This window comes from Poeciliopsis prolifica, unplaced genomic scaffold (assembly GCF_027474105.1).
Source record: "Poeciliopsis prolifica strain line A6 unplaced genomic scaffold, Auburn_PproV2 SCAFFOLD064, whole genome shotgun sequence".
NCBI classification, from domain to species: domain Eukaryota; kingdom Metazoa; phylum Chordata; class Actinopteri; order Cyprinodontiformes; family Poeciliidae; genus Poeciliopsis; species Poeciliopsis prolifica.
In genome coordinates, this window is record NW_026562439.1 from 1,198,123 (window position 1) to 1,214,647 (window position 16,525).

At 40.5% G+C, this 16,525-nt stretch overlaps 1 protein-coding gene across 1 annotated transcript in view; it reads left to right on the forward strand.

Moving 5' to 3' along the window:
• Nucleotides 1-1,747: 1,747 nt before the first annotated feature.
• bnc2 (basonuclin 2) overlaps nucleotides 1,748-16,525 on the forward strand; it is a 210,225-nt gene continuing 195,447 nt past the window's right edge. Inside the window, 1 exon segment of the mRNA XM_055019862.1 lies at nucleotides 1,748-2,290. Coding sequence (XP_054875837.1) covers nucleotides 2,288-2,290 — 3 coding nt within the window. The 5' untranslated portion in view covers nucleotides 1,748-2,287.

A 16,525-nucleotide genomic window follows, 5' to 3' on the forward strand; every position in this document is an offset into this window, starting at 1 on the left:
GCCACTAAAGTTCCTCCTTCCACTTCCTGTCGTCCTCTTTGTCATTTCTGCCAGTAGTGACATCAGGTTGTTGATCATGTGACTCAGGTGATGTAAAAAACATGTTTTTATTGCAATTTTGCCAAATACATCTATTTCAATACAGCCAAGAAAATTACCTCATCCTGATGCAAAAAGTGTTTATTAAAATCATTATTTCTTTTCTTTGCCGTATTTCTATCAAGCAAATTAAGTTTAATGATTCCAGTTTGCACAGTTTCAGGGTCAATGGAAATGTAGCTTATGATGCTCTGCTGGTTCTGGTCCAATGGGTTTGACTCCCAAGTCAGAGCAGCTGAAGTTTCCCTCTGCTGAAAAGCTTCACGGAGATTTCATTCATGCAGAAGGAGCCCTGACTGTAATGGTTGTTTTAAGTCAATAACAATTAAAAAAGAACTAGAGCCACATTCAGATTATTTAACTTATTACAAGTGAAATAATCTACCAGTTAAATGAGTAAATTTGACCAATAGTAATGAATTATTTACTTTAAACAAGTTCCTATATCTTGACTTATTACGTAGATATTTGCACTAAAAACTTAACAAAATTGCAACCAATGTACAGCTGGGGGGTCAAAATCACTTTTCCAGCTCCTGAATGAGTCAAAGGCCAGTTATGGCAAATATATTGAAAAAACTACCCATTAAACTTAAAATATGAATCAATCTATCTGTGCAAGATGAGATCTTTTTAAAGAATATTAAAACATTTTTTCACATTAATATAATTTGGCAGAATACAGACAGAATACTGTTTTCATTTGATTGATAAAATAATATTTCAGTTGTTTTCTTCAAGGGTCTATTTATGCGTCTCTGGTGTCCAGAGGGCCACACAAAAGGCTATTGGAGGCCGGATTTGGCCCCTGAGCCTCCAGTTTGACACGTGTACAGTAACCATGAGCCTTTTATTGGACTCATGAAATATTCTTCCAGAAGCTGTAACTGTAAAGATTGATAGAAATAAATGGCTCTTTGTGCAACATGTGAGTTTCACTTTGTAAACTGAATTACTGAAACAAATGACCTTTTCAGTGAGACTCTGATTTACTGAAAGGCACCTGTGCAAATTTGGAGGCCAAAATATCAAACTGAGCGCAAAATGGTGGAGAAAAGTTTAATAAAAAACTTGATGAAATACTCAGGAGGACGTGATGTAGGCCATTAGTTCAGTAGAAAAAGGATGATAAAGTTTGTTTACTTCCATTTTGTTTTTTGTTTTTGTTGCATGCACACAGAAAACAAAGCCAGGCTATTAAAGTAAATATTAGGTTTTTAATTTTCTTTAAAGGTACATAAATACAAGTCTGAACGTGGACTTTAACTTTAAATGTCCAAAAAAGTCACGTAAAACCGTTTCGTTATTAAAATATTGTTATGAAAATATGATGCACGCTTATTTTTTCCACCTAAAGTCAATAAGTTGATAAGTAAAGCAATGTTGGGGTATTTTTCTTACTTCATTAATAAGTAGTTTACTGAGCGTGTTTCGTGTCAGGCGACATTAAACGTGTGTGGTCTGAATGGCGCAGCAGAAAGCTGCCCTGAAAACTTTTCAAACGTTGCAAAGCTTTTCTTATCTCGGGGCTACGGCTTTTCCCCGCGGATCTGCTGCGACAAGACGGGAACCTCGGTCCTGACACCGCGTCGTAAATCAGCTCAGCTGGAGCAGCGTGCTCAGTCACTCAGGGTCTGAAGTGACCCGGGTTCCCCCTGCAGCCCCGGACCGTCCGCAGCTCCGCGCCGCGCACCGCGCTGCTGACTCTGCACGAGGAAATCACCAGGGAAGTGTAAAGAAGGCGTTTTCCCCCCTCTCTCTTCCCTCTTCCCCGTTTTTCATCAAGGTAGGACAAGCAGCAACAGCCCAGCTCCTGTTTGTCTGTGATTCCTGCTTGATTTCTTCACTTTGCGGGTTTGAACCGACGCGAGGCGCAGCGCTCCGCTCCGGGACACCGACGCGTATCCAACCGACGCGCAAAGCAGCCGCGACTCCTGCGATCCTGCTGGGTTCAAAACCAAAAACAAAACGCCCCCAAAGAGCGACTGTGTGCTTGAGGTGAATAAACCTCGTCAGAAACATCGACGCAGAGTTGGTGAAAGAAGAACCGAAGCGCGGCTCCTGATTTCAGAAGCGACTGGAAGAGGGAGAAAGTTCCCCCACTTGAGGGCGAAATCTGACTTTTTTCAGGACGACGAGTCTCCAAACGTCCCAGGAGCCCCGAGGTCTGCAGATACAACATGCAGAAATGGTAAATATGATTTATTTATGCTCCTCATTTACTCAGACTAAACTCTGCTGCTGAATAAAATGAGTGAGTTTTAACTTTATTTGGACGAAAGTTACAAAGATCAGACATAAACTCACCAGAAAAAGAAAGATTTCTCATCTTCCTCTGATGACTGAATCTAAGTGAAAGTCTTCTGATGTTCTTTCTTTGTTTTTCTTTGAAACAACCAGATCTGACAACAGAAGCCCTATTGAACCATGAAGGCCCTTTTTCTCAATTGAAAGAAACTTTTCATGACTTTTAGAGATTTTAAAATAAAATAGCTCTGATGAACAGCTTGGAAAACTGTTAGAGGATTTTGTCTGAGTGTCATTGTGCTATGAGCCAGCATAAAGCTGGTGCATATGTGCCATGTTTGTTGGATGGCATTTCATTTGTGCCAGGCCTGAAGCCGCTTTGCTGGCTTCCTTCTCTGAGTCTTCAATATTCTGCTTTCTTTGTGATTCAGTCTGAGTAACAAACAAATTCGTTTGCATGAGATCTGAGTTCATTTATGAACGCAAAATCCAAAACCCGTCTCAGCTGTGTTCTTTTGCAGAGAAGGATGTAAGTGTCTTAAATCAGTTGGGGACTCTTCTGAGATTGGATAGAACAATTCGTGAGATGAGCAGACAGAGGGAGGGAAAGTAAAGAAACTGTTACACAAAATGTGGATGAATGTCGCTGCTTCAAACGCTCTGCAGCCCGTCTGTCAGCGGGATGTTTGAAACATCGCCTTCTATCTCAGAGCCTCGACCTTTTTTCCTCATGCTGCAGTTTCTTGAGTCGCAAGGTGAAATGCGGTCTCAGTCGTTTTTGTCCTGTTGACGTGTGAGTATTTGTGAGTTCAGGAAATAAAATTTTTCATCTTCTGAAGGTGACAAAGGTCGAAAAGTAGAGAGTGGTTAAGGTCAGCGGCAGCGGCGACGGAGTCAGGTTAAAGAAAAAGTTGAAGTTGTCAGCGAGGCTGCGGCTGGGTCGTGATTCCTCTGGGTCTGGGAGAATCAGAGGTGTGTGTGTGTGTGTGTGTGTGTGTGTGTGTGTGTGTGTGTGTGTGTGTGTGTGTGTGTGTGTGTGTGTGTGTGTGAGCCACTGGTTAGTCGGTTCAATAATCTGGTGGACAGGTAGGCCTGTCCTTAGAGAGGCCCCTAATGAAGAGAAGGGCTGCTTAGTGGTGCTCTGCTCTGACCCCACCAACCTCCACTGTCCCCCCTGCTGGCTCCCTGTGATTACTGCTCACATGGTGAACCACCCCTTCACACACACACCACACACACACACACACACACACACACACACACACACACACACCACACACACACACACACACACACACACACACACACACACACTGTCCTCTGCTTCACTCTCTCTGTCTCCTTCTAAACTCTCATTAGCTGCGTTTCCATTAAATTTGTAAAAAACTTTGTCTAAAAAGCACAATTTTGCTATTTTTGTGTCTCCATTAAATAAGAAATGAAATTAATTGTTCATGCGATAAGTCATAAAAAATCATGACGGATGTAAACAGTTATTAGATATATTCATAATTCAGTCACGGCGCTAGAGCTGATCATCTATCCATCGTGTTTCCTATAGAAATGCACAAAACTTTGGTAATATTGCACTAACGTCGAATACATTTTGCAATTGCGATGTTTCTATTAAACAAGAAGCACAATTAAAATCCCGTCAACAGGTTTTTCATACAATAAGTTGTAAAAAAACAAACTGTGCCCCCATCATCCTACATCTACTTCCTGTCGTCTTCTTTGTGGTTTTGTTCATGTGAATCCTGTGATGTGAAAACAGTGTTTCTGTTTCTGCTACAGTTTTGTTAAATAAACCAATTTCTGATCCAGCCAAAAAAAACAAAAAAACTCATCCTCGCAGCAAAACCTTTTAACAAAAATTGTGAGGTTTTTCAGAATTGGCATATTTCCATTTAGCAAATCTAGTTTTGTAATTTCAAGTTGTACAATTTTAATGTTAATGTCTTCCAAATGTTGTGCATAAGTCTTTTCATAGAAATTCTCTCTCATATTCTTGTTTTTGTATATTTCTTTCAAATCAGATTTTGATAACATAAGCCTCTAGTTTTCTTTGTTAATCTTCAGTCAGAGGCATCTTCCCATTGGTCAGTCTCGTGACCAATGGGAAAATGCCTCTGACTGAAGATTAACTTTACTTTTTTAGCTTTATATCATGTCATAAAGTTATTTCCTCAACAAAAATAGACCTGATGCTTTGATTCTTTCACGCATGTTTGAGAAATCCTTTCATTTCCATTCAGTCGTGCTAAACGCCTTGGTGAACCTAGCGCCGGCTTCGAGACGCAGCTCTGCCTCCAGTCAGGTCCTTCAAACTAGCCAGCGATAATTAGCAAAAACCTGGTGGAACTGTTGAGCTCATTAGGAGCTACTGCTCAGTCCAACGCTAAAGAGTTAATAGAGGAGTCATGACTTCCTGAAGGCGGAGTTTCAAAAGGAGGAGGAGCTTCTTAAAGAGACAGGTTCAGTTTCAAGGCATGAAATTAGACATCAAATTTCTTTTAAGTCATATTTGATATACACAGCATTTTATAACAACTGCAGGTCATTTGCAATAAAATGGTGCCATGTGCCCCTTTAAGATGAAATGTAAGACATTGTTATGCCACTTTTAATGATTTCTACGAAAAATAAAACATATTTCATGAACTGAAAACAGATTTCTGCTTAAACCAAACTTTGTCTTTCCTTCTTATTTCTATGTGGAGATTTTGAGTACAAATTTCCGTCTCACCTGATGATATCAGGCCGACGTTTCTGCTTGATATTAACTGTTTTTAATTCAACCAGCTGCTCGCTGTAACGGTGCATCCCATCTACGCTCTATCAGTAATCGCCTGTGGCTGATAGTGTGTCTTGGCAGTGACAGAAAAGGTAATATTTTGAAAGTGGGAGTGGGAGGTAGGGGTAAATGTAGCGGTGTCTCTGTGTGGAAACCTTTGAACACAGCAGCGTAACTCAAACCGTGAACTTTAGAGACCAAGCAGAGACACGATTAAATGTTAAAACAAATTGGATGGCTGGACTTCTAATTTAATATAAAACGTAACTTAGAACAACATACATGTGAGAGAGATAATTACTTTCCTTCTATTTCTCGCTACACAAAGTATGAAACTCAATCCTCACACACTTATGCTCAAGAAAACATTAGGAAATCTGGTCCCAGTTCATGTGATTCTTAGACAGCCATCAGAAAATGTCATGAATTCAAACCGAGAGGAAGAAAAAATACTGGAGCGAGTTCACTCAGTCCTTTACTTTGAAACAAGGAGAAAAAATCAAAATGTTTTTCAGAGATGAACATTCTGGCTTCCTGAGGCTGAGGAGACACGAGATCATTTGCATTTCTAAACAAATACCCGCGCAATTATTCAACTGAGTCTGCAGCTCAGCCTTCGTCTGAGTCAGTCAGTGGAAGAAATGGAAAAGATTCTGAATGTTGGACGTTTTACCAGTTCGTTGAGGAGCCATGGTGCTAACACTCAAGCTAACTGGATATCTATATATATATATATGAAATTTCAAAAGCTTTCGCATCAGCCAATACCGATTGTTAATCCTAATATATCGAGTATCTCACTGCGCTCAAACTGCTAAGTTAAATGAAGCGATATGAGACATTTTAGTGCTTGGGGTTGAATCAAGTAGAAAATATGAAGTGTAGCAATGATGGCTGCGCATGAATCCAAGCTGAAAATGTGGCAACCTCAAAGGAAACATCCAGGTCGACGGAGGAAGATGTCGGGACAGGAAGCTCAAAACCATTTACATTTAAAACAAAAACATGCCGCACCTTGACTGGAGTCAAACTATAAGAAATCCATCCATCATTTCACTTCACCTGCTTAACCAGTGCAGCATCCCGGAGGCACGGAGCTGGAGATGTAGGAACATCTCAGCACATATCCACTGTGAATGATGAAGCTGCATGTGAGGTACAAGAGCCATCAATTCTTTGACAGGTCGAAACATTTCTCTCAGTTCGTCAATCTAAAGTTGGTTTGCAGATGATGAAGTCATTTTTTGCTACGATTACATCCACCAGAGAAAACGCTTGGAGAAAGTAGCATGGTAGTAAAACATGGAAAGAGAAAATAAGCGTTAGATTAGGGACCACAGCAAATGTTACTGAAAAACTCTCATAACTGAATATTTCAATTGTTCAAACCCCAAATATACTCTAACACAGTGGAAACCGTTCTGGCGCTAACGCTCAAGCTAACAGCTTCAGCTGTCCTCATCTGCGAACTGATTGGCTGATTGGGGGTTCCGCCAATCAGCAGCAATGAAAATGAATGCTGCTTCGGGATTGGCTGGTTGTCAAGTTGCATTTTTTAAAAATACTTTAGAAACTGAAAACATTCACAAAGCAGCATGTTTTTCTCAAATAATTAAGAGAAAAGTTCACTGAAACGTTTCATCAAAAACATTTTTATTTCCAGATTTTTTCCTCATTAATGAGAAATTCCATCGTATAAATTTGTGCTTTTGTTTTATCCTACTTTCCTTCCTCATGTCCTGGCTTGTGTCCTTTCCTTCTTTCCTCCTTCTTCCTTCTTTGTGTCCTTCCTCCTCTTTCATCCTATTGCTCTTCAATGTGTCCTTTTCTACTTAAAACCTGTTTATAGTATAAATATTTATTGTAACTTCTTTGAAAACTTTTGTGTTTTAGAGAGAACAGTCTAAGATTAAGACATTTAGGAACTTTTCTCTTTTCATTTCTCTTTTATGTGCTACAGTTTTAGTTTTTTTTTTTTCAAAGTCAGCATCTCAGACCAAAGGAAAAAAAAAAAAAACAGAAATCAGATCCATTTTTGGTTAAGACAACTTTGCTAAATTTTCCTTTTTCGTGCTGTAAAGCAAAACGTCACCCCTAGAAGTCATTTGGTTGTTTCATGACACGGCCTGATATTATACAAAAGCTTTAATCTGCTTAATGATAGTATTGTCTGCGGTGGGAAGAAAGATCACAATTGCAAATGGCAAATTAATCAGATTAGAATCAGTCTCTGCGGTAAAAGGTGTGTTTAAGCTGTAAAGCTGAGACTTGTTGCTACACGCACGTCCTTTTTCTCCTCAAGCTTCATTTTGCATGTTCATCAAAATGCTCTGGAGGACGACCCAGAAAAAACGGGAAACCCGGACAAGTGTCTGCAGGAGTCTCACTGACTTTACTAAACGTCACTTTTAAAACACAAAAGGAATCGTTAACTGTGGATTTTAGTTTTCAGCTCAAGTTTAGGACTGAGTTGGCTTGTAACTTTTTTATTTACTTATTTACTTGAGCAACTGTTTTGAAAAAAAATACTTTTAGGAGTATTTTACTACACTGTAGTTTTACTTCACTTGGGTAATTTTACTATGAAGTATTTTTACTCTCATTTGAGTTAAATGTCTGGACTTTCTACCCAGTGAATAAAAACAAATATGTTTGAACCAAAAAGTCACACAGTCCTGCAGTTTTTGATTCATGAGCTTTTTATTGAAACAAACTGATTTGGAAAATAAATATTTTAGCCCAATTGTATTATTTTTTTTGTTTTTATATAAATTATTGTCATTTTTGTCCTTCAGATAGCTTTCACATTTAATGATTAATAATCATTAAATGATTGATCATTTCATCAGTTATTGAGTTATTGAGTAGTTATTGCTACTCCTACTTCAGTATACTTCCAGAATACTTCCAGTATACTTTCTGCCCACCTCTGGTTTCTGGTGGCCTTAATTGATTCTGTCCAAAACTAATTACCAGCAGCTGCGTAAAGTAAACACTTGGTTGTCTGGGCCTGGCGGCGCTCCAGTCGGTTCCATTTGGGCCGTGATCCGCACGTTGCTGAGCGGCGCTGCGATGTAACTCATGTCGGCGGTATAGAAATACCAGAGACCCGGAGCTGCAGCGAACAGGAGTAGAGTTGTAACCAAATGGCTCAGCTGGGAGGTATAAGGTTATGTGATATAATTTATATTTTATGGCTGCTGCCTGCATGAACTGCAGTGCAGGATAAAGTTGTTCGCTGGATTTCCGTGAACAGGCAGTGAGAAAATCTGGATTTTCTACTTGTGATTGAAACTCCAGCTTGAAGTTGGAGCTTTAATTTTCTTGTTGGGTTTTTTCCTTCTTTCTCTCCTTCCATCTTTGCGTCCTCCCTTTTTACTTCTTTCGTTGTGTCTTTTTTTGTCTTTCTTTCCTTCTTGATTTCGTAATTTCTTTCTTTGTTTCCTTCTTCCCATCTTTATCTCAGTTTTTATTCTTCTATCCTTCCATCTTTCCATCCTTTGTTCCTTCGTTTTTCTCTCTTTATTTCCTTGTTTATTTCTTTGCTCACTCTTTCTTTCATTTCTTTCTCATTTTTTGTTTATTCTTTATTTTTTTCTTTCCTTTATTTCTTTCTTTCTTCCTTGTTTTATTCATTTTTTTCTCTTTCTTTTGTTTTTGCTTTTTCTTTATTTCCTTTTTCTTCCCTTCCTTTCTCTTATCTTTTCTTCATTAATTTCTTCCCTCTTTTTTCTGTTTATCTCTGTCTTCCCTTCTTCTTTATTTCCTTCTTTTCTTCCTAACTTTCTCTCCTCCTTTTCTTCCTTTTTTCACCCTTTCGTTCTTCTCTCCGAACAGATTGACAGAGAGCAGGAGGATATTAGTTTGCCTGGGACCATGTTTTCTCCTGTTTTTCTTTTGGGGCGTGTGCGTTAATGGCCGTGCCCCGGTGACTCAAAAGGTATGGAGAGATGTCCTCAGGCCATACAGAGTGATTTGATTAAAAGAGAATAATTTGCCCTAAAGGTGTCTTTTCCCTTCTCCCTAAAAAGGCAGGTGGAAGAAATCTGATATGACAAGATAAGTGGTGGCTCATGAAAAATTCCTGAGACGCAGCATGTTGACTTTGGAGGTATTGCCCCGCGTGTCTCGGTCTTTTGCTCCCAACGCCGCCTGACTCTCTCATTTCACCTGCAGACTCTTTGAATGGATTCATATTTCTCCCAGTGTTGGATTTTCTTAGTTAAAGTAAATCAAAGACAAGAATGAATGAAGTTTTCATTGCCTTGTAATTTTAATGCTGCAGATCATGTGTGTCTTTATTCACTATTCAAAAATGCTTTTGCTTTCACTATTAAACAATACTTTGAATTAAACAGTTTTATATCATTTCAGACACATTAATCTGCAGGAGACAGTTTACTTTAGTAATTAGCTGCTAAAAAGTTGTAAAGCACAAATTATAAATGTTAGTTCTGCTAATGCTAAAGCGCTAACTTCAATTGATATCATTGAATAATATCAATTTACTCTTACTGTTATTTTGCTCCTTTATGTTTCTTATTTGAAGTTATTGGGAGGGAAAAGAGAGGAAATGGAACTGCTCTGTTTTCACCCACTTCAAAATAAGAGCATGACTATAAACTTTTGCTTGAATTAAACTGCTTCATGTCATTTTAGACATTTTAAAGGCTCCGTAATAAAGATTTTATAATTCTAAATTAATCTACAGGAGACAGTAATTAGATACCAAAAGTTAGCTGCATTAGCAATAAGATAAATTAGTTCTACTAGCATTAAATCTCTTAACCAACACAATATTTAGCAAATGCTAATGCTGAATATTCAATTCAAATTATATCTGCCCTTGAAAAACTACTAATATTTCATAAATGTTTCTGTATGTTTATTTGAGAAAAAAGTTCTTGGGGAAGAGAGAAAACATGAGGACAGGAAATGGAACTGCTGTGTCTTCACCCACTTCAAAATAAGAGCATGGATATAGACTTTTGCTTCCACTATTTATCACTAACTTGATAAAACAGTTTTCTGTCTTTTCAGATTGTTTCACTGTAGTTAGTAGCTGATAAAAACTTAGCAGTACTAATTCAAAAGCATTAATTACAGACATTAGTTCCACAAATGCTAAAGCGCTAAGTTTTAAATTAAATTATATTTGCCCTTGATTTACTACAACCCTCAAGCACCAATTTAATTTTTACATTTTCATATATTGTATCTATTTTTATGTCATTTTCTCTACTGTTTGTTTGAAATCCAGTTATTTGGGGAGAAGGAGAGAGAACAAACTGCTGCATCTCTCACTTCAATAAGAGCATGAACGCATCATGCCATATTTTGAGGATGAAAAAGTTTAATTAGTATTAATTATAGTGAATGGGGCTGCAGTTTGAACAGAGCCTGCTGTAATAAGGACAGAAACCATCCAGAACCAGTCAGTGTTTGGAGTTTATGACGATTCTGACAAAGATTTGAACTTTAGATTTGACACAAACATGCATATTAACTCATAAGCCTCACCTCAGGTACAGCTTCTTAGTTCTCGGTTTTAATTGACTGCTCGACCAGAAATTTCGATGATACGTTTGAACGCCGAGCGTGTGATTGTTGGCTGAAAGAGGCACCATTTGTGGCGATAATCACAGTAAATAAGCAGCCTCTTGATGACAGGATTGTGTGTTTGCTTCTGTCTCAGCAAACTTTCCCCGTTTGAGGGAAACGCAGCGAATGTCTCTTTGCAGACACATGTGCGCTTGCAGTACACATGTGCAAGGCCGTTTCTGGAGCTGGGGGAGAAATCTGCTGACAGGTAATGTGTCAGGAGGTGGTGGAGGGGAGGGACAGTGGTGCTTTTGAGACAGACACAAGAGACGAGTCTCAGAGAGAAAGAGGGCCTCTTTCATGTGACTTTGCATTCCACCAAGGCGCAGGCAGAGAGAGGCACAAGACGAGACATGCGTCCCCCCGTTCCTCCGCCCGCTCCTACAACGCTGACCTTAACGTTTATCAAGGAACCCCATGCTGGAATTCCTCCTCATCATCTGTGTCCTAGAGGGACAGTCGGACGCACACACACACACCCACGCACACACACACACACACACACCCCCCCACACACACACACACACACGCTGTCGCAAACTAATCTGTTTTAAATATTGCAGCTCTCCTCGCCAAGGCACTCAGACATGGACACATGCTTGCACACATCTCCTCTCCTCCCTCTTCTTTCTTTATTGTACCTCCTGTCACTTTGTCCTATTCATTTAACCTTTCATTAGAGCCAGCAGACTACCCTGTGTGTGTCTGCACAGCTTCAGGAACAAAGCCAAAAAAGCCCCACTGTCACAGTTATTAGATTCCTTCAGCCCCCTTTTACCCCAGCAACTCAATATTGAGAGAGGGAAAGTGTGGAGGAAAAAAGCAGAGGTTGACACGGCGGCCCGGCTCCCGCGGCGAGGGGTCCTCTTTACTTGTCAAGGACATGTGCCACATGTTGATAGGAGACAGATTCCCCAGCAGAACGGGGGGCGTCAGCGACAGCGGAGAAGACGGAGACAGGCACAGAAAGGAGCGCAGGGTTATCTTGTGCAGCAGCCTGGAGGAGTTGAACTGAAAACAAACAGTTTGTGAAGGAATTCAGGCTTTAATGGGCAGACAGGAGGAGGCAGAGACCGACTCCTTATCCTCCACTTTGCTCCTTCTTTGGTTTAAAAAAAAAAAAAAAATCCAAATGAGTCTCGATTTGAAGTTAGTCTGTAACATTTGGTCTGTAAATGTGAACTTTACAGACCAAATGAGTCTGTAAAGTTCACATTTTTACAAGAAGTTTGAGTCACATGGTGACGTCTGTATGCAGGAATAATCCTCCAGTTGAGATGAGTTTATTTGTGTTGTATATTTCAGCTGTTTAAAGTGATTTTACATCATAACATCAGTGGCCAGTTATGAAACAAGCTTTAAACTTCACAGTGTGTCAAATGCCATCAACAAGCAAATACACATCAGTATTAATCAATAATCAGTTTTAACAGAAACTCTAACTTGCTGGGTTTTCAGTTTTATTTAAGGGAACTCAGTGTTTCGGCTGCTTTGCAGTTTTCTGGAAGTTTGTTGCAGATTTGTGGTCATAGAAGCTGAATGCTGCATCTTGTTTGGTTTTGGTTCTGATGCAGAACAGAACCAGAAGGTCTGAGAGGTCTGAGAGGTCTGAGAGGTCGATGCAACGCCAGCAGGTCTGGTGCTGAGAATCCTACAGAACCAACACCGTCAGAACTGACTGGAACCTCAGCCTGGTCTGAGCATTTTATTTACCAGTTTAGAGCTGCTTACGTTTGGAAAAGCCCAGTGCAGCCCAGTAAGGTGACTGGGTTCTGATCCATTCCGCCCAGTCAGCAGTGAACAGTGATCGGCTTCCAGTTATCAATCAGCTGGAATGGATCAGAGCCTGGGGCGGAGGTGGAGGGGAATCGCTCACCTGTCGGTGGAAATTGAGCCGGCATGGACACACACACACACACACACACACACACACACACACACACACACACACACCACACACACACACACACACACACACACACACACAAAGCAGCTAGAGCATCACACTTTCTCAACTTTCACGGGAACCAACATGGTGGAGAACAAATCCGGCTGTTATCCAATCTTACATGTCTCCCTCCAGGATGTCCATCCTCATGTCGGCTCCCCAACCTCCCTCTCTCCCTCTCTCTATTTCTCTATCTGTTTCCCTCTCTCTCTCCCTCTCTATTTCTCTATCTGTTTCCCTCTCTCTCTCTCCCTCTCTATTTCTCTATCTGTTTCCCTCTCTCTCCCCCTCTCTCTATTTCTCTATCTGTTTCCCTCTCTCTCTCTCCCTCTCTCTATTTCTCTATCTGTTCCCTCTCTCCCCCTCTCTCTATTTCTCTATCTGTTTCCCTCTCTCTCCCCTCTCTCTATTTCTCTATCTGTTTCCCTCTCTCTCCCCCTCTCTCTATTTCTCTATCTGTTTCCCTCTCTCTCTCCCTCTCTATTTCTCTATCTGTTTCCCTCTCTCCCTCTCTCTTTCTCTATCTGTTTCCCTCTCTCTCCCTCTCTCCCTCTCTATTTCTCTATCTGTTTCCCTCTCTCTCTCCCTCTCTATTTCTCTATCTGTTTCCCTCTCTCTCCCCCTCTCTCTATTTCTCTATCTGTTTCCCTCTCTCTCTCCCTCTCTCCCTCTCTCTATTTCTCTATCTGTTTCCTCTCTCTCTCTCTATTTCTCTATCTGTTTCCCTCTCTCTCTCCTCTCCTCTCTCTCTCGCCCCGTCTCTCCCTCGCTCTGTAATTGATGGTGGTGTTATTGTGTCCTGCCCTCCATCCCTGAAGCTCTTTCTTTGAGTTTAGTCCGCAGGTAAAACATTCTGGGAATCCAGCATTTTTATTGTCCCTTTGTGCCAAAACGTGAAGCTTATTTCCTCTAACCTAACTTTAGCTATGGAAGAATTCACCTGCTTGGATTTCAGGTGTAAAGTTCTCACTTTGTCATTTTAAAATCGGGGACAATAGTTCCACATCTCAAGGGAATCTTCTTTGGCCTTGTTAGCTTTGATTGCATTCATCCTGTGGTTCTTTCTGTGTGCAGCAAAGTATGGAGAAATGTAATGTTTTGGAGAATTAGAAAAATCTTTTTGTCAGAGGGAGAAAGAGATGGGAAAAACTTTTATCCTTTCCAAATAATTTTATTTGTTCCTTGAGTTACAATCAAGGTCCTTGTGCCTGAAGATCCCACATTCTCTTTTTCCTTAACTGAGGCAATTTTAATGTTATAGCCACTGAAAGATTTACAAGGTTAAGCAGTTACCTGCAGCAGCTTCACAGCTTTTGTGATGTGTTAATTTATATCAACCTCCTGCGCTCTTTCTCTCTCTCTTTTCATCTGTCTTCTTTTCGTTCCTCTCTGTTTCTTTCTCTCACTCCAGGCTCTGGTCCTTCCCCAGCACGGACCTTGTATTTATTACCCTCTAAGTAATCACTTTGCTTTCTCTTTTGATAGACTGTTATTGCACTAACTAGCTGAGGTCCCTATAGGTATTTGGAGGCTTTCCAGTTTTATTAGACAAAGGCCTCATTATTCAAGGCCAGCATTAAGACTACCATTAGGTCCATTTGCCCCCTAGTCAGATGTATCCAGTTGCAGCCAATTCATATTACAGCTCCTGCATACTTACTATTTACAACACAAACATACTCATTCCCTGTTGTCAACGTTGAACAAAGTCGATAGTCAGAAAGCAACCTTTTCTCTGTTAGAAGCAGTTTGTCCCTGCGTGTCTCATCTATCAACAGTTAATAGAAAAGGTCTAAGAGCTCATTAAAGTACAGAAACAGCAACGGAAAAAGCTGCTCGGAATATTCCTCTGGTCTCAGATGCCGGACCTGTGTCTGCATCTGACCACCATTTTGTTTTATAGATGACCGGACGCGTTGTGGGGATTAAGGGAACAACATGTTGCTGATGTTCACAAAAACTCGACTGCGACAAACAAATCCTTCAGTTCCCACATAAAGGAAACACATCCTTGACTTCTTCCTGGTTCAGACACCAAGACTTCATCGACCTTCCCCTTCCAACTGTCCTAGTGGGGCAGTGTTATGTAAAGTCAACCTTTTTGAGCTTTACATTAAAACCGTAGCTGCAGTGTTTTCGGAATCCAACACAGCCGAGACAAAGTAATGAAAAGCTTTATTGAAACAGTGGAAATGGTTCTGCTAAGGGCTGGAAGACAGAAACAGAGATGAGTGATGTGATTGGAAGAGAACCAGGAAGGAATGAATGCAATCATATTTACTCTGATTTACTTGTTTTCTCCTCTCTTTGATTTGTCCAAAAATGTGTCAAGCATTTATTGCTCCATGTGTTGGATCACTTTGCCGCATATTGGGGATGAAGCTTCAGTCTGAAAACATGACAACTGTTGAGAAGCCACATTGTCTGACTTCAAAGAGGAAATTCCCTTGCAATCTGTTTTTCAGGAGGGTAAGAGCCCCACACATTGTACATGTTGCTTCAGAACGAATACAACTACCATTGTGGAGTCGTCGGCCCAATTCCCAGAGTTTAACCCAGTAGAAAACGTATCAGGTGACCTTCTGTTTGTTAGGTAAAACCATCAAATGCTGAGGTATTGTAAAATGTCGTCCAATTATCCTGGGCTGGAAAAGACCTGTTCACAGGCGCCAGAAGGTGGTGGAGTCCAAGCAGCGCAGATGTGAAGCCCTGATTGCAGCCGAACAGACTCACAGGAAAACTCCACCTTTAAATCTTTTAACTAATGCAGAACATTTTCTAATTTTTGCAGATTGACAAACAAGCGCTAAATATTTTGCTCATGTTCAGAATGTGCAATCGGTTCTTGAGAGGATTTTGAGTTTCACTCACATAAAGATAAAGTGCTTAAAGTGCTGCTCGGAGCTGCTGGTGTGGATTGACAGCTCTCACAGCCACCCAGACCAAATGCATTAACCAGGCCTGTGCAGCTGAGTTTGTTAAACCCTGGAGATTTCCTGGAGAATGTGTGGACAATTCTGTCCAGACTTTGCCCGGTGTTGCTGTTCACATAAGAACGTTGTGCAAAGAGGATGCATGACTTGATGCAAAAGGTATGAATGGGACTTTGAGTTAGTATTTTTTCTTTGCTGCAGCACAAAGTGAACGACAAACAACCGCCCTTAGTTATATTTTTGTGCTTATATATCAGGTACATTTTGAAAAAGTCGAGTAAAGGCTAATGAGTCAGTTAGAAAAATGTAAATATGTGACCATTTTGCTCCCAATAACGGTGAAATTCTCTGGTCATTTCCTGTTGAATTCAGATATTGGTACTCCAGCTTCGTGGACAGTTTCTCTCTGGCTGAAAGAAAAATCCCTGCAGACATTTACGTCTTTAAACATCTGCAGGAAATGCCAGGGTTGTAATGCATATGAGGTTTTACATGATGCAGCAACAACTTTGGAAGCGAGAAACCTAAAACTCTTAATTCTTTGTAAATGTCAACGCAGAGCAAACTCAGAATCTGACTGATTACGCTCCAGCTTTTACCAGAAATCTAAAACGACATGATTGCAGAAGATGCATAAAAGACGTCAGGACAGCAGGCGGTGACTAAATTCACCTTGAAGTACACTTTGTTCTTTCCTTGTTCAGGTTTATTATTGTGACTTCTTCCCTCCAGATGCAATGAGATCCATGCGTTCCACTTTAGTTTCCTTCCATTTCTTTGTTGCAGCTTTTTAATTTCTTTTTGCCACCTGTGCGTCCAATATGGTGCTCATCCCATCCTAATCGATGGCCCCTTATTGGCTTTCTGTGTTTGGTCAAATATCTCATCGCTCCCCCCCCAAGG